The sequence below is a fragment of the Cornus florida genome, unplaced genomic scaffold (genome assembly GCF_030987335.1).
Source record: "Cornus florida cultivar Cherokee Brave unplaced genomic scaffold, ASM3098733v1 CherokeeBrave_3.0.0_Hap2_Chr06, whole genome shotgun sequence".
Taxonomy (NCBI): Eukaryota; Viridiplantae; Streptophyta; class Magnoliopsida; order Cornales; family Cornaceae; genus Cornus; species Cornus florida.
Window position 1 is genome coordinate 49,196,104 of NW_026775576.1, and position 13,150 is coordinate 49,209,253.

The window sequence follows — 13,150 nt, forward strand, 5'->3', positions numbered from 1 at the left end:
AGCATAAGCAATAAAGTCTGAAAGCTAATTTTATCAGCTTCTGTATACCTCCTCCTCCTCCAGACTCCATTGGTTGAAGCCCTCTTTGCTTAGACTTACCGGAATTGCAACGGTTATCCCCTTTTGAATATTTCACATTGGAAGAATGAAAGCAATTCAAAATGCTCATGCTATCTGAAAAAAATTACGGTTAAATGAAACAAGAACTCCACAAGCTTAATGCTGCCATTTCCCAACTATCTGAACTCTGGAAAGCTTAAAATAAATAAATAAAAATAAAAAATAAAAAACAACTTCCAACTAAAAAATGGCAGATAATCAATATACCAGTAAAGTCAAATCAGAATAATCAATATTATCCCACAAAAATCTTACCACATAATCACATGGACTTTTCTATACTTGAGAACAGCTCCATTATTGTCTGTCTGCTCATATTTGTCGTGGTCTGTATTCAATATGGGGTTTCATATTCATAAGGGGACCACACGTTCCATTTTTATAAGATTTTAACATTTTATTCAGTAGAAGATATATATACATAACAATTAAGGTCAAGTTTTCTGTGGAATCTATAGCAGCAAGAAATGTTGTTCTTATTCAACTCTTTATTTTACTCTCTTCTTCTATTGTTCTTCTCCTTAATCTTCCTTCTGAAATGGCTGTCCAACCAAAGAACCCAAAGAAATCTACCACCTTCTCCATCAAAGCTCCCAATTATTGGAAATCTCCACCAACTTGGATTGCTCCCTCATCGCTCGCTCCATTCATTAGCTCAACAATATGGCCAGCTCATGCTGCTTCATCTTGGCAGTAAGCCTACTCTCATTGTTTCCAGTGTTGATGCAGCTCACGAGATCATGAAAACGCATGATCTCAACTTCTCAACCAGACCTAAATCAAGCATTGCTGGTAGACTTTTCTATGATAGGGATGTCGCATTTGCTCCTTATGGAGAGTATTGGAGGCAAGTAAGAAGCATTTGTGTTCTCCACCTTCTAAGTAGCAAAATGGTTCGGTCTTTTCGTAGAGTGAGAGAAGAAGAAACAACCCTAGTGTTGGAGAAGATCAAACAATCTTGTCCTTCTCCTTCTCCTTCACCATTGAATTTGACTGAAATGTTTATCTCACTGTCAAATGATGTAGTGTGTCGCGTAGCCTTGGGAAAGAAGTACAGTGGAGGGGAAGGTGGTAGGAAATTAAAAGATCTATTTAGGGAGCTTGTGGAGGTTTTGGGAATTTTCAATGTGGAGGAATACATCCCATGGCTTGGATGGTTGAATCGCGTCAATGGTTTGAATACTAAAGTGGAGAAAGTTGCTAAAGATCTCGATAAATTTATGGAGATTGTAATGGAAGAGCATACGGATGGTCGGAAAAAAGAGAGCGGTGGTGGTGGGAGTGATGAACATGATGAAGGGCAACAGGATTTCGTAGACGTTTTACTTGGAATTCAAAGAGAAAGCAATACTACTGCCTTTCCTCTTCACAGAGACAGCATTAAAGCTCTCATCTTGGTGAGTCTGTCTTTCTCTCTCTCCCTAAAATTCAATGACTCGGCTAAAATTTTGATATTGCATGACATCGTTAATGATTTAGTTTTGATACTGGTTCCCACTGATTGTTTTTTTGAAAAGAAAAAAAACTACGAATTTCTCGAGAATCTCAGTTTTGAAATTGGAACTAATGCTTCCCTACAAATTTTTAGATGAAAGACTTTATAACTTTTGTTTCTTGTAGGATATGTTTACTGGTGGAACTGAAACTACCTCCACAACTCTAGAATGGGAAATGACAGAGCTTTTAAGAAATCCCAAAGTCATGAAGGAACTGCAGAATGAGGTGCGAAGAGTAGCAAGAGACAAAGATGACATAACCGAGGATGATTTAGAGAATATGCACTACTTGAAAGCGGTGGTCAGGGAGTCTATGCGATTACATCCTCCTGTTCCATTGCTAATTCCCCGAGAATCGATTCATGATGTCGAAGTAATGGGCTACGACATTGCAGCCGGCACACGAGTGTTCATCAATGCTTGGGCAATTGCCAGAGACCCATCATTTTGGGAAGACGCTAAAGAGTTCTGGCCGGAGAGGTTCTTGAATACTTCAATAGATTATAAAGGGCATGATTTCCAATTTATTCCATTCGGAGCTGGGAGGAGAGGTTGTCCCGGAATCCAATTCGCCATGACTCTTAACGAGCTTGCATTAGCAAAGCTTGTGCATAAGTTTGATTTTGCACTGCCTAATGGAGCAAGAGCCGAGGATATGGACATGACTGAAGCCCCTGGTATAAGCCTCAACAGGAAGTATCCTCTGCTAGTTGTTGCAACTCCATATGCTTGCTAGCTATTCTACACGTATCTGATGCAAAATTGTACTACATATCTGACAAACAGTCTATTAAGGGGGCAGTATTTTAAAAATATCCCCAAAAAAAAAAAAAAAAATGACAAAAGTAAAAAATTTAATAAATAAATAAAAACTCATGCACTTTGAGTCGTTTGAATTCTGTTAATGAAAATCTACATTTGTTAGAAAAGACAAGTTTTAAATGTAACATATATATACCTTTTATTACTTTTATTTTGTGGCACTTATGTATTGAGTTTTGAAAAGCTTTACTTTTCGAAACTGATTTCTCTCCGGTACAAATAATTTTTTAAGTGAGATGCGTGATATCAACTAAGAAAAAAATTGAGAGATACTAAATATTAATTTTATTTAGTTTTTTCTTTTATTTTATAATAAAATAATATATTTAGATATTTAACACAATGGTGGACTTGTCCATTTCACTATTATTGAAACAAAAATATAATAAAATTGAATCAATAAAAACTATGTTTTTTAAAAAGTTTTTATGTTTAATGATCTAATCTAATGTGTAAAAGCACATTTTTTATATATATTTTTTTATATGTAAATCTACCGTGAAAGTCTCAAGTGTTTCACGTTTTTTTCAAAAGAGTGCATATTGGTTAGAAATGGTCGTATCTTCAAAAGCACAGTAGCTAAGGACCTGTTTGGCATGCGATATATTTTTAGTCAAAACAAAAACAAACATTTTGTTGTAGGAGTATTGTGTGTAAAATTCGGAACCATGTTTGGTAACAAAATTTTGTTTTGAAAAATTTAGAAACAAAATGTGTTTGGTAAGGTTTTGCATTCCAAGAAATTCGAAAATATAACATGTTTTGAAAGTCTTTTTGCTGTCAAAATTTCTGAATCAATAATATGAAACTTGTTTGGTAAAGGTTATTTTGTTTATGTTTTGAAAAATTAAATATATATATTAATACAATTACAATTTTATATCTAATAGTCCATTTTTATATGGTTTGAGATATTTTGTAACTAAAAATAATTTTTAATCCATTAACCCTTGGAAAAAAATTATAAATCATTTGTTCCATTAACATTTGTAATAAAATTACATGTATTTATGATGCAAATGTTAAAAGGTTTCTAACCATTGGTTTTATAATAGAGTAAGTTGTATTTCGCCTATTTCCATTATATATGATTATAGTGAGAGATTTAATTCTAATAGAGTCACTTTTTAAAATATTATTATGGTTTAAAAATCTCTAACATTTTGTGGCAACATTATTCAATTTTTGGTGTTCTTGTATGCTCAACCCAAGTTTTGGCAATATATTTTTTGAAAGATTTTTTAACATTACGCACGTTTTGATTTTACATTGGCATGCATATAATTACAAACAACTGGAAATTACAATTCAAATGATATAAACTGGTCCAGAATACTTACAAAAATTACATGAATCTAAAAATTACATTGGCAATAGGGTGAATAAATCTGAAATTTAAAATTACTATTGGTTGCCCATGCACTAATATAAAAAATTATATCGGTTACATTATGCACTAATCTGAAAATTACAATAATATAAACTACTCCAAGTCTGCACCACTTGTGTCAATGTAGCATACAGATAACAAAAACAACCATCCAACATTTAAATTGAACCATACATTGTGCACTAATATGTGGAACCATGCATTGTGCAATAATCTGTGAGTATAGCATTCCAGCAAGATGGAGAGTAGCACCAATGTATGCATAAACAACATTCAATTGGTTATAGCATTTCACTAACATTGGAGAGTAGTACTAAAGAGAATAATTGAACTCAGAACCAACACAGGAAGAAATGATAAGAATTATAATTAAACAACTATTTATACCAAAAAATTAAAATAAACCAAATTTAGGCGTCCCTTTTTTATTTTATTTATTTTCTTTTTTTTTTTTTCTTTTTTCTTTCAAACTCAGTGTGTACACAGTATCTCATCCATAGACCAACCAAGTACCACAGTTGAACTCGGCAACTACGCATGAGAAAGTGACACCACATTTAGTGAACTGAAGTAATACACTTCAATACTACTAAAAATATAGACCTAAATGTAAGCAACCATTATATGCATTGCAAAAATTTCAAAGAATGAGTGCAATTGGTAGTGGCTAGACAAGACAAGAAATGACCAAATATAACCATGTTCTTTTAACCTTTTTTCAAACTCAATTGGTGCACAGTAGATATTCACAGACCAAGCAAGTACCAGAATTTGACTTACCAACAACACATCCACATATCCATCATAAGCAAACACATGCACAGAGTCAAAATATCAAGGATTACACAAGTGTCCATAACTTATTTTAGGTAAGCAATGCAAACTGTAGAGGGTTAAATTTGCAAACCTTTCTTCATGCTCAGATTTAATTGTGGAGAAAATGACCCCATTCTTAGTCCAAGTCCACAGTTGTGTACACAGCAGCAAACAAGCAAATGCACAGAGTCAATATCTGTGATATCTCTCGATTCTAGAGGTACGGGTGATCAAGTCCGAGCAAAAGATCCGAGGGATACCAAACAAATAAGTATGTAAATAAGCATTGAGTACAAAAGAAATAAAAGAATAAATAGGCTGAAAGAAAACTAAATAACAAATCCTCAAAATACTAATAAAATAATCCGATAATCCAAAACCTTAAATATTATTACAACTCGGGAATCCATCTAGTGGACCTCTAATAATATCCCAACTGGAAGTGAATAGCTGAAATAAAATCCAAAGCTAAAATATGCAGGGAAATCCTACGTAGTCGGAAGAGTGAGCGACTGTCTCTACTCAGCACGATCAAGCTCTAAGACTAGAACTATCGAACACCTGAAAAATAATAGTGGGTCAGGCTCACAAACAAGTTCCACTCTACTACAATCCAAACAGAGACCCGATACGCAGATACATCCTAGACAGCTCAACAATAGCTATCTAGTCCATAAATATATATATATATATATATATATATATATATATATATACATACACACACACTAAGGGACTCTTACTGGATTACAAGGCAATCTCAACCTGACTAGTAGGCAACATACAAAACGCACTTGAAGTGGGTATGAGTAGCTAGACCTAATAGGGTACACCACTAACCATCATAGCCAGTTATACATCCCACTGCATATACGCTCCCTAACTATCGATCCTAAGACTCAAGCTCATATCGTGGTACCATAATCATATATATAAAAATCCATCCAAATCCAAGGTAATGTCATTCAACTGTTCGTTGACCTGACATAAATATAAGTAGGATTTAACGTTTATAGTTAATCCATTCCCTTATTCCAGAATAGGTAGGACTTAGCGTTTTGAGTTAATCCGTTCCTAATATGCCACCGTCCCATACCAGTGCATACAATCCCCAAAACAATCCAATAATTGATAAATAGAATAAAGTAGTTCATTACTTAAAATCCAGATAATGATATAATGAAAATCAGATAAATAACTGAGCACATTATAGTGAAATATTTAAGAGCACATCCATATTAATCCATTTAACTTGCTAGTACAACATCAAGCAATTAAATTCTCCATAATTATTGACAACATGCAAATCAGTAATAAAATTTCATGTTGTCCAATATCTTAGCATAATAGCATAGACTAACCATTCGAGGATTTTGACATGTTTATTTAAATCATTTAAAACCCCCCATTAAAGTCCAGAACCACATTCCAACCCCTAAAGTTTCAAAAAATACCAAAAATACACCTACTGATGTATTTCAACAAGGGAGCCGCCTCCCCTAAAGAAGGAGCCATCTCACCCTTTTGTGGAGCCGACTCTCTATGAGGGAGAGCCGGCTATCTCTCTCCTAGAGCCGATTCCCTCCTTTGGAGAGCCGGCTCTCTCTATCCCAGAGAGCCGTATGCTGAACCCCTCTATCTTCTTCGCCTCCGGCGATGTTAAAACATCTCTGTAAGTAATTATTAAGGTTCCTAGTGGTGTAATCTATGTCCCGAATTTATTCCAGAAACTCATAAAAACTCAGTATGCATCATTAACAACAATTAAAAAAATACATAAGATGAAACAATTGATAAGATAAATCAATTTCAATCAACAACACATAATATAGTTAAAACTCTAAATTAATATGCATACAAGATCAATTTTAATGTCCGATTAAATCCTAGAGATTATCTAGGCATGCACAGAACATAAGTTTAAGGGAAGGAGTAAGAGAAATAACTTGCCTTTGAGATTTCGGATTAAAATCTCAACGTCATCTTCCTAGATTTCCTGGCAAACCTTGACTGTTCTTAACTCCTCTGTTGCCCTTGGTTCAACCCACGAGCAAGCTTTAATAACCTCTCCTTGGTTCAGCCTTTGTTCTTGGCCAAAATCCTAATTCGTTATCTCAGTTTTTCTCAAACCTCTCTGTATATCTCTCCGCCACTGTGTGTATGTGAGTAGGGTTTCTAACCCTCGGTAGACCTAATATATATATATATATATATATATATATATATATATATATATATATAGGCTTATAAAACCTAATTCTAATTATAATAAGAGAAGGAAAAGAAAAGAAAAGAAAATAAATATATATATCTAAGTCTGTTAGCCCACAACGTGATAATCTTATATATATATTAAACCCTAAAACTATATAATACATATATATAGAGAATTGATACTCATTTAACCATTAATTATAATTAATAATTAAAATAACCTTATATATATATATACCCATATATATATGTATAACCATCCACGGATAAAACTGTAATCTAAACTCCTATCCAAGTAGTCCATGAGAGTCAAACGATTGGTCCATTGCTACTATCTAAACCCAACTCCTTTCTAAAATAAAAATAAATAGAATAACATTTAATTTAATCTAAACACTTAGCACACATCATCGAATCATACAAATAAATAAACAACAATATAAAATAACCACATACACAATTAATTCAAATAAGTAATTAAACAAATAACTAAGAAATCAAACTAATAATATAAAAATGCAAATAAAAGAAACAAATAAGTACCGAGACTATCCTTTTAAAATTAAGGGTATTATAATATCACAAGGATTACACAAATGTCCGTTGTTAACACAGAGGATTTCATGTAAGGACAATGTAGTGATTTTGATGATTACAAATCATTAATGGTGTTTATGGACAAATGTTTACATTGAGTTTATTGATTATTCACATTCAAAGATTAACCTCAATGAAGCAATAAAGGTCAATTCCAAGTATTCAACTATTCAAGATCACATCAGGGAAAGTAATGGATATCAAGAAAAACAATGGATACAAAGAAGATGTGAAGTTACAAAGAGCTAAATGTAAGTCCATCCAAAGATAGCTTGAATTACAAAAGCAAGCAAGCAACTCAAAGAAAAGAAGAAAGCAAGAATACCTCAAAGCCTAAACGATCATGGACAAAGCTTGAAGAAAGGGGTAGATATCTTGGTGAGTGTTTAGGATTCAATGTCAAAATATTTATGAATTCATTTGAAACTCATCTCTATAGGACTATGCATATCATATCATCATTCATATATTACTATATCCATTAGCAATAGACTATGAACTTCATTCACATATATAATTGACATATGAAGTTTTTGCTAAAAAATGAGTTAGTTCGAGTTTGCATAAGCTTTGAAAGAACTCAACACCTGAGCTAGAAATGCTAGGACCATGCACATCAATCATATAATTTATTTAGGTATCTAGAAAGTAAAGTCTAAGGTATTGAACTCATTTTTTTCATTTACAAAGTCTTAGTTACTGTAACGTTGTAAAAGACTTTACAACTCGCACATCTCTCGTGAAAAATCTTTTTTTTTTTTTTTTTTTTTTTTTAACTATTTTGGCTAAGTATGGAAAAAAAATTATTTTTGAAATAAAGATATTTTCAAAATAATTTTTTGTGGGATTTACTCATTATATATTAATTAGCCAAATTTGATTTTATGAGATTTTATTATCAATTTTACATTGGTCTACATGAAGAATTATTTTTCATCAAAACAGTCGAGAGCCCTACTTTGTACTAAAACTAAATTTTTACATTTTGATTTAATTAGATTTTAATTTTCTTGTATTTTTTATTGAATCTAAATGGGGGGTAATTACTTATTTACATTGTAAACTTAAAGTAAATGGACAAATAAAGATTATAAAGACATTTACTTAATAGCACCATGTTGTCTATCAAATGACCAAAACAGAGAAAATTCATTTTGTCATCTAATTGATTAGATCATGTCATGTAGTCGATAAGATGAACTAAACAGTGTACAAACATCTTTTATGCAGTTCATCGTGTAATTGAGTACTTCACTAATCTAACCGATCAGATGAGTGTAGGTGCAATTTCTAACACCCCGAACACTTAAAGAAATAAATCAAGAAAAAATACACGAAATATAAATGAGATGACAAATAATTTTTCAAGAGAAGAACAATGATGGGAATTCGATGATCTTTCATTCTCATTCATGCTCTATTTATAGTCTTTGTTCAAAGAATTACATAGAACCGTTTTCTGGCTTTATTCCCAAACGTGGGTATTTATGCTTACTGATCGTGTGCATATTTTTATGGCAAGCGTTATGGACTTATGGACCTGCCGAGATTGGGCTATCCATTGGTCTTCATATCAAGTAGAGCTTCTTTTATTTAATCGGGCTGAGTTGACATGTGTGTATGGCTTATGTTGTTAGGCCTCCAATTGATGGTGGGCTTCTGGGTGTTTTTAGTTTAATAATAGGCTGCTCTTTTGTTGCCATGTGGTGTATTATGATTGGTGGAGATTTTTCCCTCCACACTTTGCCCCCGATTCCTTCTATTAATTTAATTCATATATGGAATAGTAACTGTTTTCGGGAAGTGGAGAAGTTTTTGCGGCTTTTACTGCCTATCATTACCATTCGTGCCGCTAATTTTTGGGGTCTCGTGCTCGCCTTTTTGTTATTCGCTTTTCTTTGCTTATATATTGTGTTCTTGTCATTTGGGTATTTGTAACTGTGATCCCATCTCTGAGTTTAAGTGAGAATCCGATTGCTGTTACGTCATCTCCATTCATCTGCCAAGGTTAGTCTTTCTTTCGTTCACTCTTTCTTACATTATGAGTTAAGAAAGTAATGAACGAACTCATAGTGCTCATGTATCTGACTCTGAGTTGGGGACTGTGGTGGTGAGTTCGAGTGATTATGTTGAGGGTCCCATAATCGTCCCTGTGGATATTATAGTAAGGAAGTCTTTTTCAATTGCTCAGTTGAGAAAGAAAAATCGTGTTCCTCCTGACGTTACCCTTAAGAAGTACTACCATGACTTGAATTTTAGTACAAGCGAGGGTTTAGAGGATGACGAGATGCTCTTCTCGGCTTTACATTTTCCTGCCTTTCGATTTCCCCTTAATCCTTTCTACTTTCAGGTCTTGTCGGTGTTGAATCAGGTTAACCCTAATTTTTTTCGCATCCTCTCATGTCTTCTTGCTTTGAATAGGGCTAGGGGTTTGACCTTATATCTCGCTGACCTTCTTTTCTGTTATACCCTTAATAGAATTAAAGGTGAGGAGGGTCGGTTTCATTTCCATTCTAGAACGGGTAGAGCTCTTTTTACTTATCTTAACACTTCTGCTAAAGAGTGGAAAGATAAAATTATTGAGGTCGGAGGGGCGTGGTGCTCCTCTTCTACTTAGGATTTTCCTATCTAGACGAGCTTTCATACTGCATCTATTCCTGCTTTTGATTATTCGGGTGAGTCTTCTTGCTTTGCCTATGCCATAAAACATTTTTGTTATATTTACAACTTTTTAGGCTATAATATTGACTTTTTTCCTTCGAAATTTGCAGATATCCGATTCGAGTACTTACGATTGCACGTCTGGGCCGACGCTCCCTCGACTCAGGTTTTGCTCTCTTCTTCTCTTCTTGAGGCAATTTTTAGGGATGTTCCTGTGTTTATTTAGAATCCCGAGGAACCTATCGACCTCGAGGTTTCTGATACTGAGGCTGATCTTGCTTCGCCTGCCCCTCTTCTTCTTTCTCAGTCTATAATGGAACTTCCTCCTCCAAAACCTCGTTCGAGCAGGAAAAAGAGGGAGGCTGCTGCAAAGCTTCTGCAAGAGAGGAAGAATGCCTTGGTTGATGCTAATAAATCTTCCCCTTCTCAGAAATAAAAGGGGATTCAAACTGAGAAGGGGAACAAATGTCCTCCTGTGAGGGATGATCCTCCCTCTAAGTGTTCCAAGTTTATTGCCGGTCCTTTGGTGGTAAACGTGCCTTATTCTTAGGTTCTACAAATGCCGTTGGGGGCAATTTTGCGGGTTCAACCGAGATGTGGTTCCCTGAGAAGTTGAAGGCTGATGGCTCACCTATTACTATAGGGGATTCTAGAGCCGAGGATCCGGAGACATTGATGGGTTTGGCCAGAGGGATGTGGCCATCAAGGGATGAGATTTTGCAACAACAGATGAGCATTGATGATCTGCTTTCTCTTGCTCCTAAGTCTATAATGGAGGTAACTTCTTCTAATTTCTTCTTTTCTTTTTTTGTTGCCTATCTGTTTGATGACACTCTATTATTCTTCTACAGAGCTCTTTCTTTATGTTTACTTTCATGAAGAAACTGTCAGCCGAATCTCTTTAAGAGAACTAGTCTGCTGCCCTGCAGAAGAGGATAGATCTTTTGGAGGTTTCTCTAACCGAAGAGAAAAAGGAAAAAATTCAACAACTCAAATCAATTGAATATTTTGATAAGAGGGCCAAAGAACTTGAGAATAAAGCGGCTGATCTCCACTTTCAGCTTGGGAAGGCAAATTACTTGATCCAAACCTGTAAGGAAGGGGGTTTAGATATTTTCAACCGTTTCTCATAAATTGTCAATCTCCGTTATGCCAAGGGCTTTAGGCTTGGATTTGCTCAAGGGCAGCTTCCCTCTGAGGAGAGAGATTATGATGATGCTGATGAGCATGATGTCGAGCAGGGGCTCTTGGTTACTGGTGAATATGCTGAGCCTTCTGCTGGCCCTAGAGGGGTTGAGTTTGTTGCCCTGCTAAAGGGCGAGATGGCCGCTGAGGTTTTGTCGCCTCTCCAGTATCCTTCAAGTGCTCAAGGGTTGCCTTCCTCGACACCTGCTGTGCCTTCTATTCTAGCTAGGGTAGAGCTGGTTGATGCTTTTACTCAAAGGTTCAATGCAGAAGGTGGGGCTGAACCTAAGAATGATCCTACACATGAATAGCTCGTGTTTTTTGCTATTTTTCTTTTCTTCTTTTTTTTTTCTTTTTTTTTTTTTTTTTTTTTTTTTTTTTTAGAGGTGTAGGATATGTCCTGCCTCTTTTTTAGAAACTCCCACCCTTTTTTTAAGAGTATGAAAATTTATTTTCGCAATCTTTGATATTGCTTTTGCTTTGAGTTCTTGCTTATGATTTGATCTTGATGCAATTGTCTATTTTCGCGATCGGCTCCTATGGCTGTTCGGCTTTTTGGAATTGATTAATTTTTTGATCAAATATGATCAGGCGTTTAGCTCTTGGGGACCTTCGTCCATTTTTGTGATCGGTTCTTGTGACTGTTCGATTTTTTGGACTTGATCAATTTTCTAATCAAGTTTGATCAAGCGTTCGGCTCTTGCAGCCTTCGCCTGTTTTTTGCGATCGATTCTTATGACCGTTCAATTTTTTAGACTTGATCAATTTCTTGATCAAGTTTGATCGGGCGTTAGGCTCTTGGGGCCTTCGCCTATTTTTACGATCGGTTCTTGTGACCGTTCGACTTTTTGGACTTGATCAACTTTCTGATCAAATCTGATCGGTTGTTCGGCTCTTAGGGCCTTTACCTATTTTTATGATTGGTTCTTGTGATCGTTCTGTTTTTTTTTTTTTAATTTTTATTTATGGACTTGATCAACTTTCTGATCAAATCTAATCAGGCGTTCGGCTCTTGAGGCCTTCACCTATTTTTGCGATCGGTTCTTGTGACTGCTCGGCTTTTTTGGATTTGATCAACTTTCTGATTAAATCTGATCGGGTGTTCGGCTCTTCAGGCATTCGCCTGTTTTTGCTATCAGTCCTTGTGACCACTCGGTTTTTTTATATTTGATCAATTTGCTAATCAAATCTGATCGGGCATTTGGCTCTTGGGGCCTTCGTTCGGTTTTGCAGTCGGTTCTTCTGACCACTTGACTTTTTTGGATTTGATCAACTTTCCAATCAAATCTGATCGGGCGTTTGGCTGTTGAGGCTTTCGCCTATTCTTGCGATCGGTTCTTATGATCGCTCGGCTTTTTTAGATTTGATCAACTTTCTGATCAAATCTGATTGGGTATTCGGCTCTAAAGGCCTTTGCTTGTGTGTATATTTACACACACACAAACACACACACACACACACATATATATATTTTTTAATGATGGGCTTTTTTAAGGTCCGATAAGAGTGTTTTAATATAGGTTGGCCCCTTTTTATTGGGCGTTCGTGGTCAAAATATGTTTATCCATTAACAATGGGTTGTAACGGGTCTCCATTTTTATGGGAGTTAACCCATTGATACTGAAACCAAATAATTTTGCTCTATCAATAGAGAAGATATTTATTTCCTATTCAGAATAGGATACTGATTTGAAAGGAAACTATTTATCCCAAAAGAAAGCGGGGAATGCTCTGAATTACGGACCCTCCTGTAATGGGCTGTGACTATCCATGGGTCTTATAATTCAGGGCCCTCACCCGCTGATTTTATACCCAATGGGTCATATTTTAATAATAAAGAAACTTTTTC

The 13,150-nt window shown here is 35.1% G+C and overlaps 1 protein-coding gene across 1 annotated transcript; it reads left to right on the plus strand.

Annotated features, from left to right (window-relative positions):
* Positions 1-545: 545 nt before the first annotated feature.
* Positions 546-2,434, plus strand: LOC132311470 (3-beta-hydroxylase-like). Its single transcript, XM_059809374.1, has 2 exons — positions 546-1,517; positions 1,741-2,434. The coding sequence occupies exons 1-2, from the start codon at positions 588-590 to the stop codon at positions 2,350-2,352; spliced, it is 1,542 nt and encodes a 513-aa protein (XP_059665357.1). The 5' UTR covers positions 546-587; the 3' UTR covers positions 2,353-2,434.
* The last annotated feature ends 10,716 nt before the right edge of the window (positions 2,435-13,150 follow it).

Excerpts from the sequence above, each read along its gene's own strand:
- LOC132311470 (XM_059809374.1), top strand. The coding sequence starts at position 588 with ATGTTGTTCTTATTCAACTCTTTATTTTACTCTCTTCTTCTATTGTTC. Across the intron at positions 1,518-1,740 it reads GCATTAAAGCTCTCATCTTG|GATATGTTTACTGGTGGAAC; the intron begins GTGAGTCTGTCT and ends TGTTTCTTGTAG.